Consider the following 19735-nt stretch of genomic DNA (forward strand, 5'->3'; position numbering starts at 1 on the left):
TTCCGAAATGATCTCTTCCTGAAATTTAAGGAAGGATCCTGTTCTCCCAGCCTTACTGTAGAGAACAAAGCTGTTGTACATTGCCAATTGAATCAAGTAAATAGCCACTTTCTTATACCAGCGGCTGGTCCTTCGGGAAACTAAATAGGGAGCCAACATCTGGTCATTGAAGTCCACCCCTCCCATGTTCAAATTATAGTCGTGGACGGCGAGGGGTTTCTCAACAACCTCAGTTGCTCGCTGAATTTGGACTGTCGTGTCTCCGTGAATGGTCGACAGAAGGTAAACGTCCCTCTTGTCCTTCCATTTCACTGCAAGAAGGTCGTCATTACACAAGGCAGCCCTCTCCCCCCGTGCAAGTCGGGTAGCAGTGAGATATTGGGGGAAGCCCCGGCGACTAGGCCGCACGGTGCCACAGCAAGGAATTCCGAGTATCTTCAAATGCTGATAGAGGGCCACACTTGTGTAGTAGTTGTCCACATAGAGATGGTACCCCTTGTGGAATAAGGGTGACACCAAGTCCCACACAATCTTGCCACTGCACCCCAGGTAGTCAGGGCATCCGACTGGCTCCAATTTTGTGTCTTTGCCCTCATAGACCCTAAAGCGATATGTATAGCCTGTGGCCCTTTCACAGAGCTTATACAGCTTGACCCCATACCGGGCGCGCTTGGTTGGGATGTACTGCTTAATGCCAAGGCGCCCGGTAAAATGTACGAGGGACTCGTCTATACAGATGTTCTGTTCAGGGGTGTAAGCATCTGCAAATTTGGATGACAGGTGGTCTATGAGGGGCCGAAATTTGTGGAGCCGGTCATAGTCAGCGTGGCCTCTTTCATGACAGGTTGTATCATCATTAAAGTGCAGGAAGCGCAGGATGTCCTCAAAACGTGACCTGGACATGGCAGCAGAGTACATGGGCATGTGATGTATTGGGTGCGTAGACCAATAGGACCGCAATACATTTTTTTTAGTTAGACCCATGTTAAGGAGAAGGCCCAAAAAGATTTTAAATTCGAAAACTGTGACCTGTTTCCACCGAAAAGGCTGGGCATGGGAGCTGTTCGGATTGGCGGTGATAAATTGTGTGGCCTTACGGTTGGTCTCTGCCACGACTAAGTCGTAGAGATCCTCGGTGAAGATCAGATGAAAAGCGTCTAGGGCCGATCCTAGATGATCTGTCTCCACCTGGACTCCAGACTGGGCGGTGAAAGGGGGCACTACGGGTGCGGCGGAATTAGGGAACTTCCAATGAGGGTTTGCCAGCACCTCTGGGAGCCTAGGGGTACTACGGGCCCGTGTTTCTGGTGGCTGCGACTGGGGTCTTACTGCACGTACCACCGAACCAGTTTCAACTGCCATGCTGGTGCTCGCCACTTCACCAGGGTCTACGGCAGTACTGGTTTCAAGTCCAGGATGTGCTGCGCTGTTGGTGCATGCCTCACCATCAAAATCTGGATCAGCGCTAGCACCACTCTGCTGGCCTTGAGGTTGATCCTGCGCAACCTGTGGTCCACTGACATGGGGTCGGGAACGCCTGGCGCTAGCAGGGACCACAACCTCGTCATCAGAACTATCGGTCAGAGAGTCACTGTCCTCTACAGGTTCATATTCTGAGCCGGATTCATCGGATGAGAAGTCCCAATCACTCTCACCCGACTCGGCCATAATACTGTAGGCCTCTTGCAGGGAATACATCTTTTTTGCCATTTTGGGCTGCTAAATTTAGGGGGTATTCCTCTGAGACCACCCAGGAAAAAATGCACCTGTCTAGCAAATGGGAGTATTTGTTAAGTAAAGAGCTGCGATCGCTCAGTTTTGATTTAAAAAAAAAAATCAAAACTGATCTTTATAGCGTCGCAGCTATTGTGTTTTTTTGCAGTGATCAGAAAACAAAAATTTCTTTCACTTGGTGGGGAGGGCTGAACGCAAGTGCGGCAGAACGATCAGGCCTGATCGGGCAAACACTGCGTTTTTAGTGGAGCCTACTCTAAGGTGACCCTAACGTACTTATATAGATCTGACTGTGATCAGTACTGATCACTTACAGATACTATATAGTACCAATGCAGATTAGCGACAGTGATGACGCTAATCAGCGACTTATAGTGATTGCGGTGTAGTGGGCTGGGCGCTAACTACCTAACAAAAGGGGCCTAGCTAACTCACTGGCCAAAAAAACAGTGCACAGGCAATAGATGTCACTCAGACCTCGATCAGAGCTGTGACAGGCGACCAGATATCAATCACAGTGCCGCTGTCAGATTCCAACAAATGTAAACAGCAATTGGAATCACTGGGAAATCACAGATGATCAAAAACCAATCACTAATCAATCAATCAGATGTCAAAAATCAGTACACAGACAATAGATGTCACTCAGATCTCACTCAGACCTCGATCAGAGCTGTGACAGGCGACCAGTTATCAATCACAGTGCCACTGTCAGATGCCAACCAATGTAAACGGCAATTGAAATCTCAGGCAATCAGATGATCAAATACCAATCACTAATCAATCAATCAATCGTCAAAAATCAGTGCACAGACAATAGATGTCACTCAGACCTCGATCAGAGCTGTGACAGGCGACCAGATATCAATCACAGCGCCGCTGTCAGATGCCAACCAATGTAAACAACAATTGAAATCTCAGGCAATCACAGATGATCAAATACCAATCACTAATCAATCAATCAATCAGATGTCAAAAATCAGTGCACAGACAATAGATCTCACTCAGACCTCGATCAGAGCTGTGACAGGCGACCAGATATCAATCACAGTGCCGCTGTCAGATGCCAACCAATGTATACAGCAATTGAAAACACAGGGCAATCACAGATGATCAATAATCACAACGCAATCAATCAATCAATCAATCAGAAGTCAAAAAACTGTGCACAGGCAATGATGTCACTCACTTGCCACTCACATGTCACACAGACCTCGATCAGAGCTGTGACAGGCGACCAGATGACACTCAGACCTCAGTCAGACGCCTTGGCAGGGCCAGTGAGGGGGGTAGTGGGGGTGATCAGCGGCGATCGGGTGGGGGATCGAGCGGGGAAACGTGTGTGGCTTACTGAGCAGGGCTGCCGTCCTCTCTCCTGGTGGTCCGGGCGCGCTGTGACCAGGAGAGGAGGAGGCAGCCAGTATAATACACGTTGTTTACATAACAACGTGTATTATACACTTGGGATAGGGCTATTTGAAAGATCGCAGCCCGCCGGCGCTGCTAATTGGCCGGCGGGCTGATGACACAGGGGGGCCGCAAGTCATGCCGGGCGATGTGCGCGCGCATGCGCGCGCGATCGCCCGCATTTCTGTTTGACAGGACCTTCCGCCAATCGGCGTTAGGCGGTCCTGGGGCTGCCGCCGCGGCCACGCCTACTGGCGTGACGCGGGCGGCAGCTGGTTAATTGATTTTAAATTTCATGTTGAATCTCATTATGTCTTCAATTACCCTTATCTAAATTCTGAAATAAAGCATTTTGTATTTTTTCAAGTGGTGCTTGTTATGAGGGCTTTCTTTTTCTCCTCCAATACATATTTTTAGGTCATAGATTGGATTTTTTGCACACATTAGAAGCTGAAATTACTGCTGGTCAGTTCACTTAGAAGGAACTTGGAGTAAAAGAAATATGGAGCTGCCACAGCAATCTTGTTTTTAAAATGTCTATTACCTGGTTGCTCTGCTGATCTTTGGGCTTCAGTAGTTAGAGCAACACTCTGGAACAATGATTTAGCCAAATGTGGCAGAGGAAGCAACCCGTCTACTGATTTGTTTATAAAATATGAAAGCCCAACCAAACCAAAACTGAAAAAAGCAAATGTTATTAGGAGTCGGGTTGATAAGCAAATTGAAACCACGTATAGCAGCAAAGAGGTGTGCAAACTACTCTTTTCATACACCAAATATGCTTGGCAAACCCCTTTTCTACTTTCTTCCTCTCCACTATGGATGCAGCCAATTAATGGGTAATTCAAGAAGGAAAATATATACTACATTTTCCATCTTTGCCTGCATTACAATAGGAAGTGTTTCCATGTGAGGAAGTAAACTTGTTCATAGGAAGTAGGTGTTGAGTAACCATAAGACCATGATCTACTAACATGAAACGATTCACGCAGTAATGGTCTGAAGTTGGTATGGTTCACCATAACTGCTTTAAAAATAAGCTTTGTTTAAAGGGACTCCGAGCAGTGCAGAAACTATGGAAAGATGCACATCATTTTAAAGCTCTCTTTCTCCTCTTTCCAATGATATATAAACCGCCGCCCTACGCCTTTTAGTTTTCGCTATTTTCGCGATTAAAATTGCCGCGGTCGCAATTTCGATCGCGAAAATAGAGAAAACTAAAAGGCGTAGGGCAACGATTTAGGTGTCGTCAGAAAGAGGAGAAAGAGAGCTTTAAAATGATATCCATCTTTCCATAGTTACTTGTATTACACAGGACGACACTTTCCCCAGTGTCAGCAGCTCCATTCTGCTGAATGCAGCTGCTGACTTTGACAAAAAGTCGCCCTGTGTAATACAATATAACTATGGCTTGATGGATATCGTTTTAAAGCTCTCTTTCTCCTCTTTCTGACGACACCTACATCGTCGCCCTACGCCTTTTAGTTTTCTCTATTTTCGCGATCGAAATCGCGGCCGCGGCAATTTCAATCGCGAAAATAGCGAAAACTAAAAGGCGTAGGGCGGCGGTTTATATATCATTGGAAAGAGGAGAAAGAGAGCTTTAAAATGATGTGCATCTTTCCATAGTTTCTGCACTGCTCGGAGTCCCTTTAAGTTTGGATTTAGTTGGTTTTTGAAATCAGGGAATCATCAGGACAGCCTGGCAAGTAGGATTTTGTAAAAAGAGGCCAGCAACGGCACTTTCTATATTCCTCTGACTTCTGGTTTCCCTCTACCCCTTAATTTCTTTCCTTGGTCACCTATGTGCCCTAATATACAGAATGTAGCAATGCAGCATGTTCCCTCATGGCCTGCCTCTAGATTTGTAAATTCATAGCAATAATATTCCTTCTACAAAAATTGGAGCAGGAGACCTGGCAGTACCACTGTATTTGTCAATTGGAATAATACCAGAAGATGTGGAGATGTGGTGAAAGATGCACCCAAAAGTAATAAACTGTATTAAACCAATAAAATAAATAAATAAATGAGAGGTGGCTTACCTCAAAGATGACACAAAGAACAATGTGAAATCTGGAAATGTTTAATTTGCACTACGCTGGATACCATAGAGCCTTTCTGGTCCTCAGTCCATCTTGTCATTCCAGTGCTGTCCCATCCCCTATTAAAGTTATGTAATCGGCTGGGTCGTTGGTACTCCTCGGGCAGCCTTCGGTAATACTTGCTTCCTCAAGTTTCTCCGAAGATGAACACATTTATAATGCGCATGTGCAAGCCCACACTCAAGAGATGGTTTCATCTTCAGAACACAAATACTTCCGAAAGCTGCCTGAGCAGTGTCTAAGCTATTTGACCTAGCAGGTCGAATATTTAACCAGGTATGGTGCAGGGATGGACAGATGACTGAGAAGGCTCTATGGTATCCTGAACCTTCCCTCTACCTAGTTGTGCAAGCAAAAAAGAGCCAAACATATCAATAAAACGCCATGGAAGAACCAAACTGTTTTCCAAAAGAAAATGTTATCCATATAGCATAAAGTAAGTAATGTAAACACTCCATATAAAGTATCATGAATAAGTCTTTATTGATCAGGGACATATCTCAATTAAAAGCAGTTAAAACCAAAGCAAACAGCACAGTACAGCAGTAGTAAAATGAATCTATAATATCCACATATGATAAGTATCAAGACATCAAGGGAGAGCAGGGCCGGATTTGTGGGAAGGCCTATAAGGCACATGCCTAGGGCGGAGCCAAGGAAAGGGGCGGGTTGACAAACGAGCAGTCAGTCTGCCAACCAGGCTCACCACAGCCGCTGACACTATTCCCACAGTAAGTGCCTGCTTTGCTCTGCACACAAAAGCATGTCTATGTGTGCAGCAGCAGCGGCTAATGACAGGAACAGAGAGGGCAGCTTTACAAATTTGAGTGTGACAGGAGCAGCGGCTGTATCGCTGCAGCCCTGCTCGCTGTCATTCTCCTAGACGTCAGGCTGCTCCCCCCCCACTTCCTCCCCCTTGCTTGTGTGCCCGGGCAATATGAAGCACGCAAGAGGAGTTCTGCTATGTGTTCAGCAAGACAGGAAAGTCAAAGGAGGCTCATCTCCTCCCCCTGTTTTCCACATGGCTGCACTTGTGTGCAGGAATTGTACGGCTGCCGGGTCCTGGGGTGACATCCTGTGAGGGAATGAGAGAGCATGTCGTGATTGAGTGGAGGAGGGGACTCAGGACTCTGTAAGTTGATTCAGAAGTACAGGATGGATGTACACATTTCTGGAGTTTCTTCCAGCCCCCCAGAGCATAGCTCCCAACTGTCCCTCTTTGCGGACCCAGTCCCTCTGTCCCTCTTTCCTCCTCATTTGTCCCTCTTTCAGGACTTTGTCCCTCTTTCTATGTAATTATATGTATTTCTCTACTGAAAAAATGTGTTTAATTGACTCTAAACTTAATTCTCATCCTTTAACTTGATATATTACTAATTTTAAAATGTTAATTTGAAGGATAATGAACCAGGATAGAAAGGACTGGTGTGAATTGAATTATAAAACAACATATTTTTCTCATGAAATCTTTATGGTATGCGTGACTAGGGATGTGACAGGGCGTGATCAGGGGCGTGCCAGGGGTGTGGCTTCAGTGTCCCTCTTTCTCATTTCAAAAAGTTGGGAGAAATGCCCCAGAGTGTTCTTGCCCCTCAGTTCCTTAGGAGTCCTCTTTGTCATATAGCTGTCACCCCTCTTAAAAAGCTACAAATGGGCACAGTTACAGCTATGGCACATGCAAAGTCCTGCGTGCACAGCGCCTCCTCGATTACGCACCCCAGTGGCTGTGCACAGCAGCGATGGCCAGTAAGGTTCTGTGCATGTGCGATCTGGATTATTTTCAAACTACGCATGTGCAGAATGATCTGGGCCACAGCCGCCTTGCTGCTTCAAAGCATAATGCACCATAGCTGAGGTCAGTTGCAGCTTTTTAAAGAGAACCCGAGGTGGGTTCTAAGACTACTTATAGCACACAGAGGCTGGGTCTGCATATAATCCCGAGCCTCTGTTGCTATACAGCATCCCCCTCAGCCCCCCCCCCCCCCCCCTGAGCTCTGCTGTCCCCATAAATCAAACTCTGTGCTAGCGACATCGCTAGCCGGCTGTTAACCTCTTGATGTGTCAGTCTCGCCGCTCCCCACCTGCATCCCTTCCCTCCCCGCTGATTGGAGGGAAGGGACGCAAGCGGGGAGCGGAGATATAGAGGAGGCGGGGGAGCGGCGAGAGTTAAACAGTCGGCTATCGACACATCCAGAGTTAAACAGTCGGCTATCGACACGCTGTGTGTTGCTAGCACGGCTTTGAATTATGGGGAAAGCAGACTGCAGGGGAGGCCTGAGGGGGACGCTGTATAGCAACAGAGGCTGGGCATTATATGCAGACCCAGCCTCTGTGTGCTAATAGGATTCTTAGAACCCACCTTGGGTTCTCTTTAAGTGTGGCTATTGCAGATGGAGAGGAGTCTAAAGTAACTGATGGGCCAGGAGCAGTATCCCACCCCTGCCTCAGGAAAAAGCCCAAGTATGTGTAAATCCTGTTTTGTTTTTGCTTAGTTCACATTTTCTGGAGTTGTGTGGTGATGTTTTCTTTTATTCTTTAAAGCATACCTGAGCTTTGTTTAAAACTATGCATTTTTACTTATCCAGCTCCCTGTAGTCCATGAGGTTCCACAGCATTCTCTGAGCCCCTCCATTCTCCCACTGGCAGCTTTGTAAGTTTGGCATTCTGAGTGCGCATGCACAGTCCCATTCACACACCCTTCTCACGTATGCCCCCCCCCCCCCCCCATATTCCACCCTGGTCCTTTAACTCATACTGTGGCCCCAGTTCTGGTCCTCACGTCTCCCTAATGCATGGGTCATCTGATTACCTATACTGAGAGTGTACAAGCACAACCGTACTGTGTATATGCAAGTATATGCCTAGTAGCACGAAGTGGCTTTGTGCTACTGGACATGTACTGACCATACTCGAGCATAACCAGTACAATGGGGCTTGTACACAGAGGGAAGCGCAGCCTTGAGTAAGAAGAGGGCCCCAAGCAGCAGTGGTGGGGTCTGAATATGATCAGAGGGTCCCAGCACTGGAACAATGGGCCCCAGGAGGATCTACTATGGTAAGTATCTAATTTTTATTTTGCTTCAGGTTCACTTTAAGGCTATATTCTTGAGGGAAAAGTGTGTGCAAGTTGGGGGGTGGGGTTGGTTGAGATGCTGTTGGTCAGGGGGCGGCTGGTGAAAGTGGGTCTTGGGTGGTAAAAAGTAGAAATCCGGCCCTGAGGGAGAGTGCATATATATCCAGGAGATTCAAACAAGGCATAAAGTGCAGGGGTTCACAATGAAAAATGTCAGGGAGTCTGCCCCATATAAGAAACCTAGCTACTACCTACATCATTGCCAAAATGAATAGCAATTCTAACTAAACGTCCTCTGTAAAAGGGATGAAATGTTAAGAGGCAACTCACCAAAGGTATGCTCATCATCCCTCACATGTACTGTAACTAGTGTTGCTTCAACAGAGGATTCCATCTACCTAGGTAAGACTCTAATGTGAAGCGAGTTTCTTCAGGTTCAGTTTAAAAGAGGCTTGGAAGTTTTCCTTTGAATGAAAACCACAGCTATAATTACTAGGTACTTCCCAGCAGAGGTGATCCAGGGATTTTACCTGGCTGCCTCCTGGAGTTGGGAAGGAAATTTTTCCTTTAAAAATTAAATGGCCCAGACCTTGTAAAGGATTTTTTGCCTTCCCATGGATCAACTGGAATATGTGAAGGCGCAGGACAGAAATTTGCCTAATTTTTTTTTCCTGGGTGAACTTGATGAATGGATATTTTTTATCAGCAGGGTTATACCTTATTGGTTAAGCTGGGTCCCCCAATGAACTCAAGAATTTTTATGGAATGTAAAAAATACTTGACCTTTGAATGGGCAACGGCCCTGATTGAGTGAACTGAGATTTCTCACAGATGTTTTCACATTATATGACTTTTTTTTTCATTTGTATTGTAGTTTTTCACTTTTTAGTTGCTAGAGAGAAATTTTCGGGAGAAAGGATATGAATTTAATCAGGGCTTATAGAAAACAAAACACTATCATCTTCTAGAACAATGTTAGAAAGCATTGCTGTTGTATGCTTAAAGAGAATCTGTACTCTAAAATTTTTACAGCAAAAAGCATACCATTCTATTCATTGTGTTCTCTTGTGCCCCTCTGTGCTGTTTCTGCCACTCTCTGCTTCAATCCTGGCTTGTAATTGCCAGTTTTAGGCAGTGTTTACAAACAAACTAACCAGCTTGTGATGGGCTCACATAAGCAGAGTGTGTGAGTCATACAGAGCCTGCAGGGGGCCTGGAGGGGGTGTGTATCGCTTCTATCCAATCACAAGCAGCCCTGAACATTCCACACTTTCCAGCCTGAGCCGAAAGAACAAAACAGATTAGATTAGATAACAGAGATAACACAGCCACTGTGCAAGTAGGAAAGGCTGCAGTAAGCCATAGCACATTAGAACAGGCATAGGAACTTATAGGATAAAAGAACTAAGGCTGAAAATTTTGTTACAGAGTCTCTTTAACCGATGCATTCTATTGCTTATTATAATTGTTTTGCTTTATTCCAGGTGACAATGCCGAACAGTATGGAAAATCATCCAGTAGATTGTTCTGCAGTTGTTAATGCTGCCGGTGCTTGGTCCTCAAAACTGGCAGAGCTGGCTGGAGTGGGTATAGGAGATCCTGACTCTATAGATGGAATTAAACTTCCTGTAGAACCAAGAAAAAGGTGACAAGTTTGACTGTGTGACAAAACACATAATATACTTGCTCCATTTCACAAATAATCACCTCCTCTTGCTTTCAGAGTGTCCACCCAACCTAAAATAAAATCTAATAAATCTAAAAATCATTGTCAGCATGCACAATGACGTTATCCTATGTGGCAAATAAGGAAAGTCTGGCTTACCAGGCTTTTCAAGCACTTCAACCCACCCCTGTACCAATCTCAGGGCACGGAAGCGATTGCATTGGGGAGGGAGGCTTAAAGGGACTCCGAGCAGTGCCTATGGGTATGCCTTTAAGCATACCCACAACTAATTAATTATATCCTCACACCTACCGGCATGATGTTTGTTATTATATCCCCTGGGTTCCTTGTATTTCATTGCATTGCACTGAATGGAGCTGCCGACACTGGAGAAAGTGTCATCCTGCATAATACAATGCTGAATAAGGAATCCAAGATGGCGGCCGCGATTTCGATTGCAAAATAATGAAAACTAAAAGGCGTAGGGTGGCGGTTTATATATCATTGGAAAGAGGAGAAAGAGAGCTTCACAATGGTATGCATATTTCCAAAGTTACTGCACTGCTCGGAGTCCCTTTAAGAAAGCCAGTATTGTAGTGGTAGTAAGGCTGTGTCCAAAACATGGCTCCATGCACATTGTGTATCACACTCTGTGATGAAAAGTAGCGAAGGTAAGAAAAAGCACAGAAGCTCAGCAACACATCAACAGCTCTACCAAGCAATATTTCCAGTTGAGCACACTGTGGCCTTCACTGGCTTCTGGCTGGGCAGCTACCAACTCGCACTCACACTCATGTTAAAATGCAGCTGGCTTCCATGGAAAAGCTGCACCTGTGGAGGAGTGGGGTGTGTATAATTGTCTTTAGAAAATCTCCCTCCTCAACTGTGTAATGTCTGTTTTAATCCATCCCTGGCTATACATGTGTATACATGTGTTTTGTGCGTGCGTGTTTAATATGCTGCTTGTCTCCACAACATACTCGTATATTGTTTGTACTCACACCTTCCTATGGGGACTGTTTATACAGTGACCATAGACACTTTTAACTTTGCCCCACATAGCAAATTTAAAACCTCAATCTATCTATATAATAGACCAATTTGTTTTCATGCTGAATGCACACTGTTGCAATGAGCAGCAATGTTCCATTAGAGAATTCAAGTGATTGGAGGCCAGGGATGGTGCAAGAGTGAGTGAGAGGCTTGCAGTTTCCTGTGGGAGCAAGCCTGTATCCCATAGAAATGACCACTTTTCTAGAAGCAAAGCTTGCAAACAGATAAGACCTGGCTCTCTGAATTCTCAGCTGGCACTTGTAATATTTTTTTCTTTTCTGAAAAAAAAATTAATAATAGATATATCCATAGTATACCAATGATTACAGAGCAGACTCCTCCAGAGTTTTCTCCAATATGATATTTTCAAACTTGTCAATAAAATGCCTTTTAAATCACCAGCAAGCAAAAAATACTTATCATAATTTTGTAAGCACTTTTTCACATACTTTTTCCATTGTAAAGTGCTGAAAAGTTATTCTAAATCGAAAATGATCTCATAGGAGAAAACTCTGGAGAGAAAGTTAATTGCATATGGCTCCTTATATCCTTCACACCTGTGGTCTAGCTAAGCCTGTATAGTAGGGTGAAAAAGTTCATCTTCAGACTCCCTGCAAAGTACTAAAAACAATAATATTTCTATAGCGCTTTTGTTCCTGGGGACTCAGAGCGCTGTGACCCTGCGTTATGCAGTCTCAAACGCTAGGGAAAAGAGGTGAGTTTTTAGCTTCTTTTTTTTTAAAGCTGTCCAGAGAAGGAGCCTCTCGTACTGATTGTGGAAGTGAGTTTCATAGAGTAGGGGCTGCATAGGAAAAGGCCCGGGCACCAAATGTTAAGTGTATCTTGGGAATAAACAGCTTCATCTTGTTGGCAGAGCGGAGGGTGCGTGGAGGGGCATAAAGTTCCAATAGATCCGCTATGTATTTGGGTCCCATGTGGTGTAGACCCTTGAATGTCAGCAGGCAGATCTTAAAATTGATTCTCCATTTTACTGGCAACCAGTGAAGAGTTTGCAGTACTGGGGTGATGTGTGAGCTGCGGGGGGCATTGGCTAGGAGTCTGGCTGCAGCATTCTGTACTAATTGTAAGGGACGCAGAACATTACCTGTAGATCCAATGAACAGGGCGTTGCAGTAGTCTAGGCGGGAGGATACAAATGCATGAACCAGGGTAGGTAGGTCTTCAGCAAAGGACTGTAAAGCAAAGGACTGTAAGTCAGCAGTCATTTTAAATATATTTTGGCATCCTCTATCATAATTGTGTTCACTCTCTTTAAGCAAAGTCCTGTTTCCCTTTTTTAGCAGAGTGCAGTTAGATTTCACTGTGGCAAAATAGGTAAGCAAAATAGTAGTGAGATTGCCAACTTTTTTGTACATTATGCACATTGCCTTTTTAACTCCCTAAAGAAAAATGTTACTAATAGGCTTCAATAATGAAAGTTGTTTTTGTTAAATAATATCCACGGTGGTGTCATCATCACCATTAGGCAGTCTTTTATCATAAGTGACAGTTTGTTGGTGGGCCTGTGTGCCTGGCAGGATCACCACTACTGCTGTATAATATATAGCCTCCTGACTGCCAGATAGGAAAGTAACAATCTACTACATGGTTACTTAACCACTTGCCGACCGCACACTCATAACGTGCGTCGGCAAAGTGGCAGCTGCAGGACCAGCGACGCAGTACTGCGTCGCCAGCTGCAGCCTAATTAATCAGGAAGCAGCCGCTCGTACGAGCGGCTGCTTCCTGTCAAATCACGGCGGGGGGCTCCGTGAATAGCCTGCGGGCCGCCGATGGCGGCTCGCAGGCTAGATGTAAACACAAGCGGAAATAATCCGCTTTGTTTACATTTGTACGGCGCTGCTGCGCAGCAGCGCCGTAAGGCAGATCGGCGATCCCCGGCCAATCAGCGGCCGGGGATCGCCGCCATGTGACAGGGGACGTCCTGTCACTGGCTGCACAGGACGGATAGCGTCCTGTGCAGCCCGGATCTCCAGGGGAGGCAGCAGGTAGGAGAGGGAGGGGGGAATTTCGCCGCGGAGGGGGGCTTTGAGGTGCCCCCCCCCGCCACCCACAGCAGGCAGGAGAGATCAGACCCCCCCAGCACATCATCCCCATAGGGGGGAAAAAAGGGGGGCAATCTGATCTCCCTGCCTGCACCCTGATCTGTGCTGGGGGCTGCAGAGCCCACCCAGCACAGATCAATCAAACCAGCGCTGGTCCTTAAGGGGGGGTAAAGGGTGGGTCCTCAAGTGGTTAAAGGCCAGTGTTGCACACCCAACAGCAAAGGAACTGAAAATGCATTAGAAGCAATACATGTTCCATTCCACTTTAATACTATTAGACATACCTCTCCTCTTTGAATTTGCAGCCATTTATGATTTCCCATCACTGATCATAAGCGGTAATTGTTTTTTTTTGTTTTTGTTTTTTTTTGAAAAAGAACCTGTACTGAGTAAAAATATTTAAACTAAACACATGAGGTAACTTCAAATGAACATTGCATAGTTACCTTGCCATCAGTTCCTCTCAGAAGCTCACCATTTTCTTCTGACAATAATCCCTTCCAGTTCTGACAATATTTTGTCAGATCTGAAATATATCAGTTGCTGTCAGTTATAGCTGAGAGGAAAACTGATGTACCAGGTAATGTCCACGTTTCCCTATGGCTCAGGTGAGCGATGTTACAGTTTAACTGTGTGCTGACCAGAAAGCTGTTATGGGTAATGGCAATTTTCAAAATGGAGGACGGAAAATTCCCTTGATCACAGTGGACAAGCAGGACGCAGGACAGGAGAAAGACACTGAGGAGTAGACTACATGGAAGGTAAGTATGACTTGTGTATGCTTATTTTGACTTTTAATTTTCAGTTAAGGTTTTCTTTAAAGAGACACTGAAGCGAGACTAAATCTCGCTTCAGCTCTCATATATAGCAGGGGCATGTGTGCCCCTGCTAAAACGCCGCTATCTCGCGGCTGCACGAGGGTCCCTTCATCCCCAACCCACCCCCCGCAAACCTTGGTCGCAAGTTGGTCGTAGATTTCTTTCTTCCTGGAGGCAGGGCTAACGGCTGCAGCCCTGCCTCCCAGCGCGTCTATCAGACGCGCATCGCCGCCTCTCCCCCGCCCCTCTCAGTGAAGGAAGACTGAGAGGGGCGGGGGAGAGGCAGAGATACGCGCTGACAGACGTGCGTGGTGCAGGGCTGCGGCGGTTAGCCCTGCCCCAATGCGGAAGCGCTCCCCTGCATTACGGAGGGGATTTAGGGGGACAGGGACCCCCGTTAAGCTGCGGGATAGCGGCGTTTTAGCAGGGGCACACGTGCCCCTGCTATATATGAGGTCTGAAGCGAGATCTATTCTCGCTTCAGACTCTCTTTAAGCATGGCAATAATACTCGGATATAGACTGCCCAGAAATTCCCTTTTTGCTGCAACAGTAAATTGCTGCAAAGTGCAGGAGTCCTCCTTTTCCACAGCAGGCTGAACTGCTTGCTTGTTGGGCTGTTCAGCCTTCCGGCTGCAGTTGCATACAGCCAAAATGGCATAGTTTAATACAGGTTTCATCATTTGGCACGTGGTGGTGTTAACTGTGTAAACACCACCGCTGTGCTCAGATGTAACTCCATGGGGACACCTTTCAAATGCCCATGAGTGCTTCCAAGCCCTGGCCGCTGCAGCTGACAGGCGGTGAATTCATCGCCTTCAGCCTCCCGTGGTAAAAAGGGCCTTACATTGATTGAAAGCAGGCTTTGGCACTTCCATCCAACAGTCAGGAGTGCTGTGGCGTAAGCAAGCTGGAATAGCATTTACCACTAATCCTTGCAATTCAAAGAACCAAATTAGGCAGACTTCCCTTTTTTCAACAAAAGTGGAATTTTACGTGACATTTATTGGTACGTTTACCATACTGCATTTGGATGAGTGGTTAGGTGCATGAATGGAACATTTATGTACATTCCCATTCTGTCAAAAACATAGTGTGTTGAATGATCGTTTTCTTAAAGGGGCACTATGGCAAAAAAAAATTAAAATTTTAAAATATGTGCAAATATGTCCAGAGTAAAATGTGCCATAAATTACTTTTCTCCTATGTTGCTGTCACTTACAGTAGGTAGTAGAAATCTGACAGAAGGTTTTGGACGACTAGTCCATCTCTCCATGGGGGGATTCTCAGGGATTTATTTATTTTCAAAAACACTTAGTGAATGGCAGTTGCTCTGTCCAACTGCCAAAAAACTGTGTAGCGAGCAGGGAAGCTGGCCAGCATAATTGTTTAAATCCTTTTTTAGGGAATATCTTTATAAAGAATAAAAGCCTTGCTGAGAATCCCCTACGAAGAGATGGACTAGTCCAAAACCTGTCGCTTCTGTCCGATTTCTGCTACACACTTGCTGAGAATCCCCTACGAAGAGATGGACTAGTCCAAAACTTGTCGCTTCTGTCCGATTTCTACTACACACTGTAACCCACCTTGGGTTCTCTTTATGGCTCATTTTACTTTGGAAAAAACATACTTTTTATTTGTATATGTTTGCACAGATTTTAAATTTTAAAATTTTTCGCCATAGTGCCCCTTTAATTGTAGCATTGTATAATCCACTGCAGCTAAATTCAGCAGGTTTTTTTTACTGAATTAAACTGCATCTCACTGTTTCATGTCAGGTTGCTGTTCTACTTTTGTGTGTAGTTGATATTAGAGCTGATTTACAGCCATGTAGCACAAAAAGTAGCATCCCTCAGTGCTAATGTGCGTCCAGAATGAGCTGCCCTGTTGCCCTTTTTAAAATAAACCTGTAATGCGGGAACATGAAGGCTAACATTTTATTTCCTTTAAAAAGAAAACAAAGATACTGTGTGCCGCAATTAAAACATCAGGTTGATTTCAACTTACAGATAGACTTTTTTTTCTATCAGAGAGAGAAAACCACTTCTCTTTCTGCATACATTTACAGATCATTTCTGGTGCTGGGAACACACGATGCAATTTCCTGTCCGATCCACGAGTAATCTGACGGGAAGTTGTATTATGTGTACATGTCTAAACTGCTCCCGATCTATAAAGGGATCAATTTTTGGATTATAACTTCGCAAAATTGAAACAGAAACAGATCTGACAGGTCAGAAATAATTGACCGATTCCCGTCGATTGGAATGGAAATTGCATCGTGTGTTCCCAGCATTATCCCTGTTTGAACCTTCTGATGGTTACACTCACTCCTCACCTTTTATAGTTGGAACAATGCTGGAGCATTTTCCTTTTTATTACTAGTGTTAGTCTTTTTTTTCCTGTATCTGAAGGCATACGTATATGTACGCTGCTGGTGAGCTGGGGGCAGGGTCAGCGGCCCACCCTACCGCTGCTCAAATCCCAAGCGCTGTAAAATACAATTCCAGCTCCCTCAGTCGTTGCAACTTGGAGGGAGATGTCAGGGTCTGGCGATTGCCGGAACCTCAAATTACTCTTATGCGCCTCCCGCAGTATGACATTACTGCTATGGGGGCACAGAGTTCAGCGCCATGTGCCAAAACCACTTGCTTCGATCTGAAGACCTTGCCTGCTCTTGATAGACATGTTTATTACGAAGGTTAAACTTTAATAACAACCTGGCCCTACATTATCAGTGATTTGTTTACTTTCTCATCTGAAGTTTGGGTTAGTTTCCTTGGGATGTATATCCAGTGATGAAGTATAACATATACATGGGTATTAATACTTGGACAAACTGTTCTAGTCTTGAAGTCCATAGAGTATTGGTGTTTCTAGCCTTTGGCACTCCTTTCATGTATTACCGGTTTAGCATGTTTAAAAATACAGGCCATTGGGGCATTTTCTTATGATCTTTGACACACATCTATCTTTTTTATCATAATAGTTTTCTTACAAAATACATTATGCATATGCCTGTTTTGAGATTTGAATAGGTCTATAAACATTTTTAAAGTTTTCAAAGTATATACAGGGATCATGTGTTTATGCTGGGAGTAGAAATAATGAGGGAAGGAGAAAGTAAGCAGTGATGGATAGATGGTGTAGCACAGGAAATACAATGATACTGTTCAGGTTAGATTTATAGCAGTGTTGGGGAATTGCACGCCAGGTAAGATTTATTTTTTAAGAAAGTTTACAATTGGGAGGAATGAGTGCAATTTTTTTTCTTTCAGATATGTTTACGTGTTTAATAGCCCTGAAGGCCCTGGCATGGACTGTCCACTACTGATTGACAGCTCTGGGGCATATTTCAGAAGAGAGGGATTTGGTGGCAACTACATTGGAGGTCTCTCGCCACCAGAGGTGGGTACATAAGCCTTGACTACTAGGAAATACAGTATGCGAACTGATACACAGACAACTACAGGAGCAATGTCTTGTGTTTTATCACTTGCCAGTTCTAGCTTTGGCTCCCTGCACACTTTGTTTTTTGTGACTGTTTTTGTATCTAAATGTTCATCCTTTTTCTCCAGTAAAAATGCATCCACCGCATTTTAATGGCACTGTTCCCACCACACGCAATTTGCGTGTGCATTTTTCAAAAATGCGCTCAAGATGTGATTTCATGTCTTTAATATGTACAGTTATAAAGCAGAAAAACCGAGAGCCCAAAATAGTGTAATATGTACTGGATAATGAGATAATGAATGGTAAGTATTATACTTACAAACGTGGGTTACCGCAAAGGCAACCACTGTATAGGCAGGTGGGGAGATTAGACCTGTCCCCACTCAGGATTAAGACGTCGCTCTCTGTAGACAGAAGGAAAGGAGGGTATTCACCCTTCCACCAAGGGTGGATGATATGATCTGTAAGGATGTACAGAGGCGCCAATAGGGTAAAGAGACTAAAATCGTTAAAACGTTCAGTAGGCGGTGGTGGACCAGCTACTTGAAACAGACGCGATGCTTGTCGATTCTGGAAACAATAATTTATTCGCATATACTCCTATACATAACTGGCAACGCGTTTCACGGGCACAATCCTGCTTCATCAGGCAATATACAAGCGGAGCAATACACAGCAAGGAGTCCAATGTCAGTTTGGCACCTCTGTGACACTGTGTCACAGAGGTGCCAAACTGACATTGGGCTCCTTGCTGTGTATTGCTCCGCTTGTATATTGCCTGATGAAGCGGGATTGTGCCTGTGAAACGCGTTGCCAGTTATGTATAGGAGTATATGCGAATAAATTATTGTTTCCAGAATCGACAAGCATCGTGTCTGTTTCAAGTAGCTAGTCCACCACCGCCTACTGAACGTTTTAATGATTTTAGTCTCTTTTACCCTATTGGCGCCTCTGTACATCCTTACAGATTAATATGTACAGTGATCAAATTGGTCAATCAAAATTGGATATATTACATATTCTAAATCATGTTTCCATTGTAAATCGCTTATTCTGGGAATAAACGGTTCGTTTTTTAGGTGATTAGATGGTTTGATAGATAATTTCCGACATGTCCGATCTCCCTTTCGATTTTTTTCGCCGCTCGATTTCTGATAGAGGTGAATGGAAAAAGATAAGAAAAACGAGCGGAAGATAAGAGAATTGACTGCAGAATCGAGTGTCAAAAACGATCGAGAGGAGAAACGCATGGCAGAAACGAACCGCGTATTCCCAGCATAAGGGAAAATGCATTTTGATTGACTTAATTTTCTTTTTGTTTTTTCCTATCTACATTATGCATTTATTAGCGCATTTTTGTGTTTTGCTTTCTGGGTCAGGGAAAATGATTTGATTGGCTATTGTGGTAAAATTGCACTAAAAATATGCATGGCACAGTATTTGTACAATATTTTATGCAAAGGCATCAAAAATTCAGCATGCAGCGTGTATGTGATTTGCAAATAGTCTTAATGCTCTAGTGCAGTGATCTGCAAACATGGCTCTCCAGCTGTTAAGGAACTACAAGTCCCACAGTGCATTGCGGGAGTCTGACAGTCATGATTCATAAAGGCAAGTGCATTGTGGGACTTGTAGTTCCTTAACAGCTGGAGAGCTGAGTTTGCAGATCACTGCTCTAGTGGGAATGGTATACCACAATTTACATTAAAATGGTCAACATTTATCTGAAAATCCCCAATACAAAAGACTCTAAGATGTTCCTATTGGGGATTACAACTCTGGAGATCAAATATGCCACACATAAACTGGTGCAGTTCATTGCATTAGTGGTGAAGCTCTATATAGCTCATCTCTGGCTTCAACCAGAGCTCCAATATACACTAGGCCTGGACAGAATAAACTACAGTATGCAATGTGGGCAGCTTAATGCATGGGTAGCGGACACTTCAGATCATTTTCGGAAGGTTCTATTGCGTCTGAAGAGGTGACAAGTCACAAAACAGCTGTCGGGCTGTTCTTTATCCCCTCCTTTTTGTCCGTTTACCCGCATCGCCAATAAAGGGTCTTAAAGGAACGGTGCTCTTGCTGTTTTTCTTGCATGGATCATTTTCAGAAAGGTTTGGCAGCCCTTGTTGGATGGTGTCTGCTCTGGGGGTAGCTCATTTAATGTAAGGAGGAGTGGTTATTGAGAGTATTCACTCTGAATTTTATGTGAGTTGGACTTTAGATCCTCATTTATCCGAAAGGTATACCTTGGAACACAGTTACCCAGCAGGATTCTCGTCACTGGTACACAGGACCTGCTAAAGTACCGTTAATTGGTTTATGTGAGCTAGTGAACCTTGATGGGGTCTCTACACG

General features: G+C 44.6%; 1 protein-coding gene across 3 annotated transcripts in view; it reads left to right on the top strand.

Moving 5' to 3' along the window:
• FOXRED1 (FAD dependent oxidoreductase domain containing 1) overlaps positions 1-19735 on the top strand; it is a 176671-nt gene that overhangs the window by 136631 nt on the left and 20305 nt on the right. For all 3 annotated transcript variants that reach the window (XM_068240321.1, XM_068240320.1, XM_068240322.1), the window contains 2 exons: positions 9804-9964; positions 17200-17329. In XM_068240321.1, the coding sequence (XP_068096422.1) occupies positions 9804-9964; positions 17200-17329 (291 nt within the window). The remainder of the gene's footprint in view (positions 1-9803; positions 9965-17199; positions 17330-19735) is intronic.

The sequence above is a fragment of the Hyperolius riggenbachi genome, chromosome 6, assembly GCF_040937935.1.
Source record: "Hyperolius riggenbachi isolate aHypRig1 chromosome 6, aHypRig1.pri, whole genome shotgun sequence".
Classification (NCBI taxonomy): Eukaryota; Metazoa; Chordata; class Amphibia; order Anura; family Hyperoliidae; genus Hyperolius; species Hyperolius riggenbachi.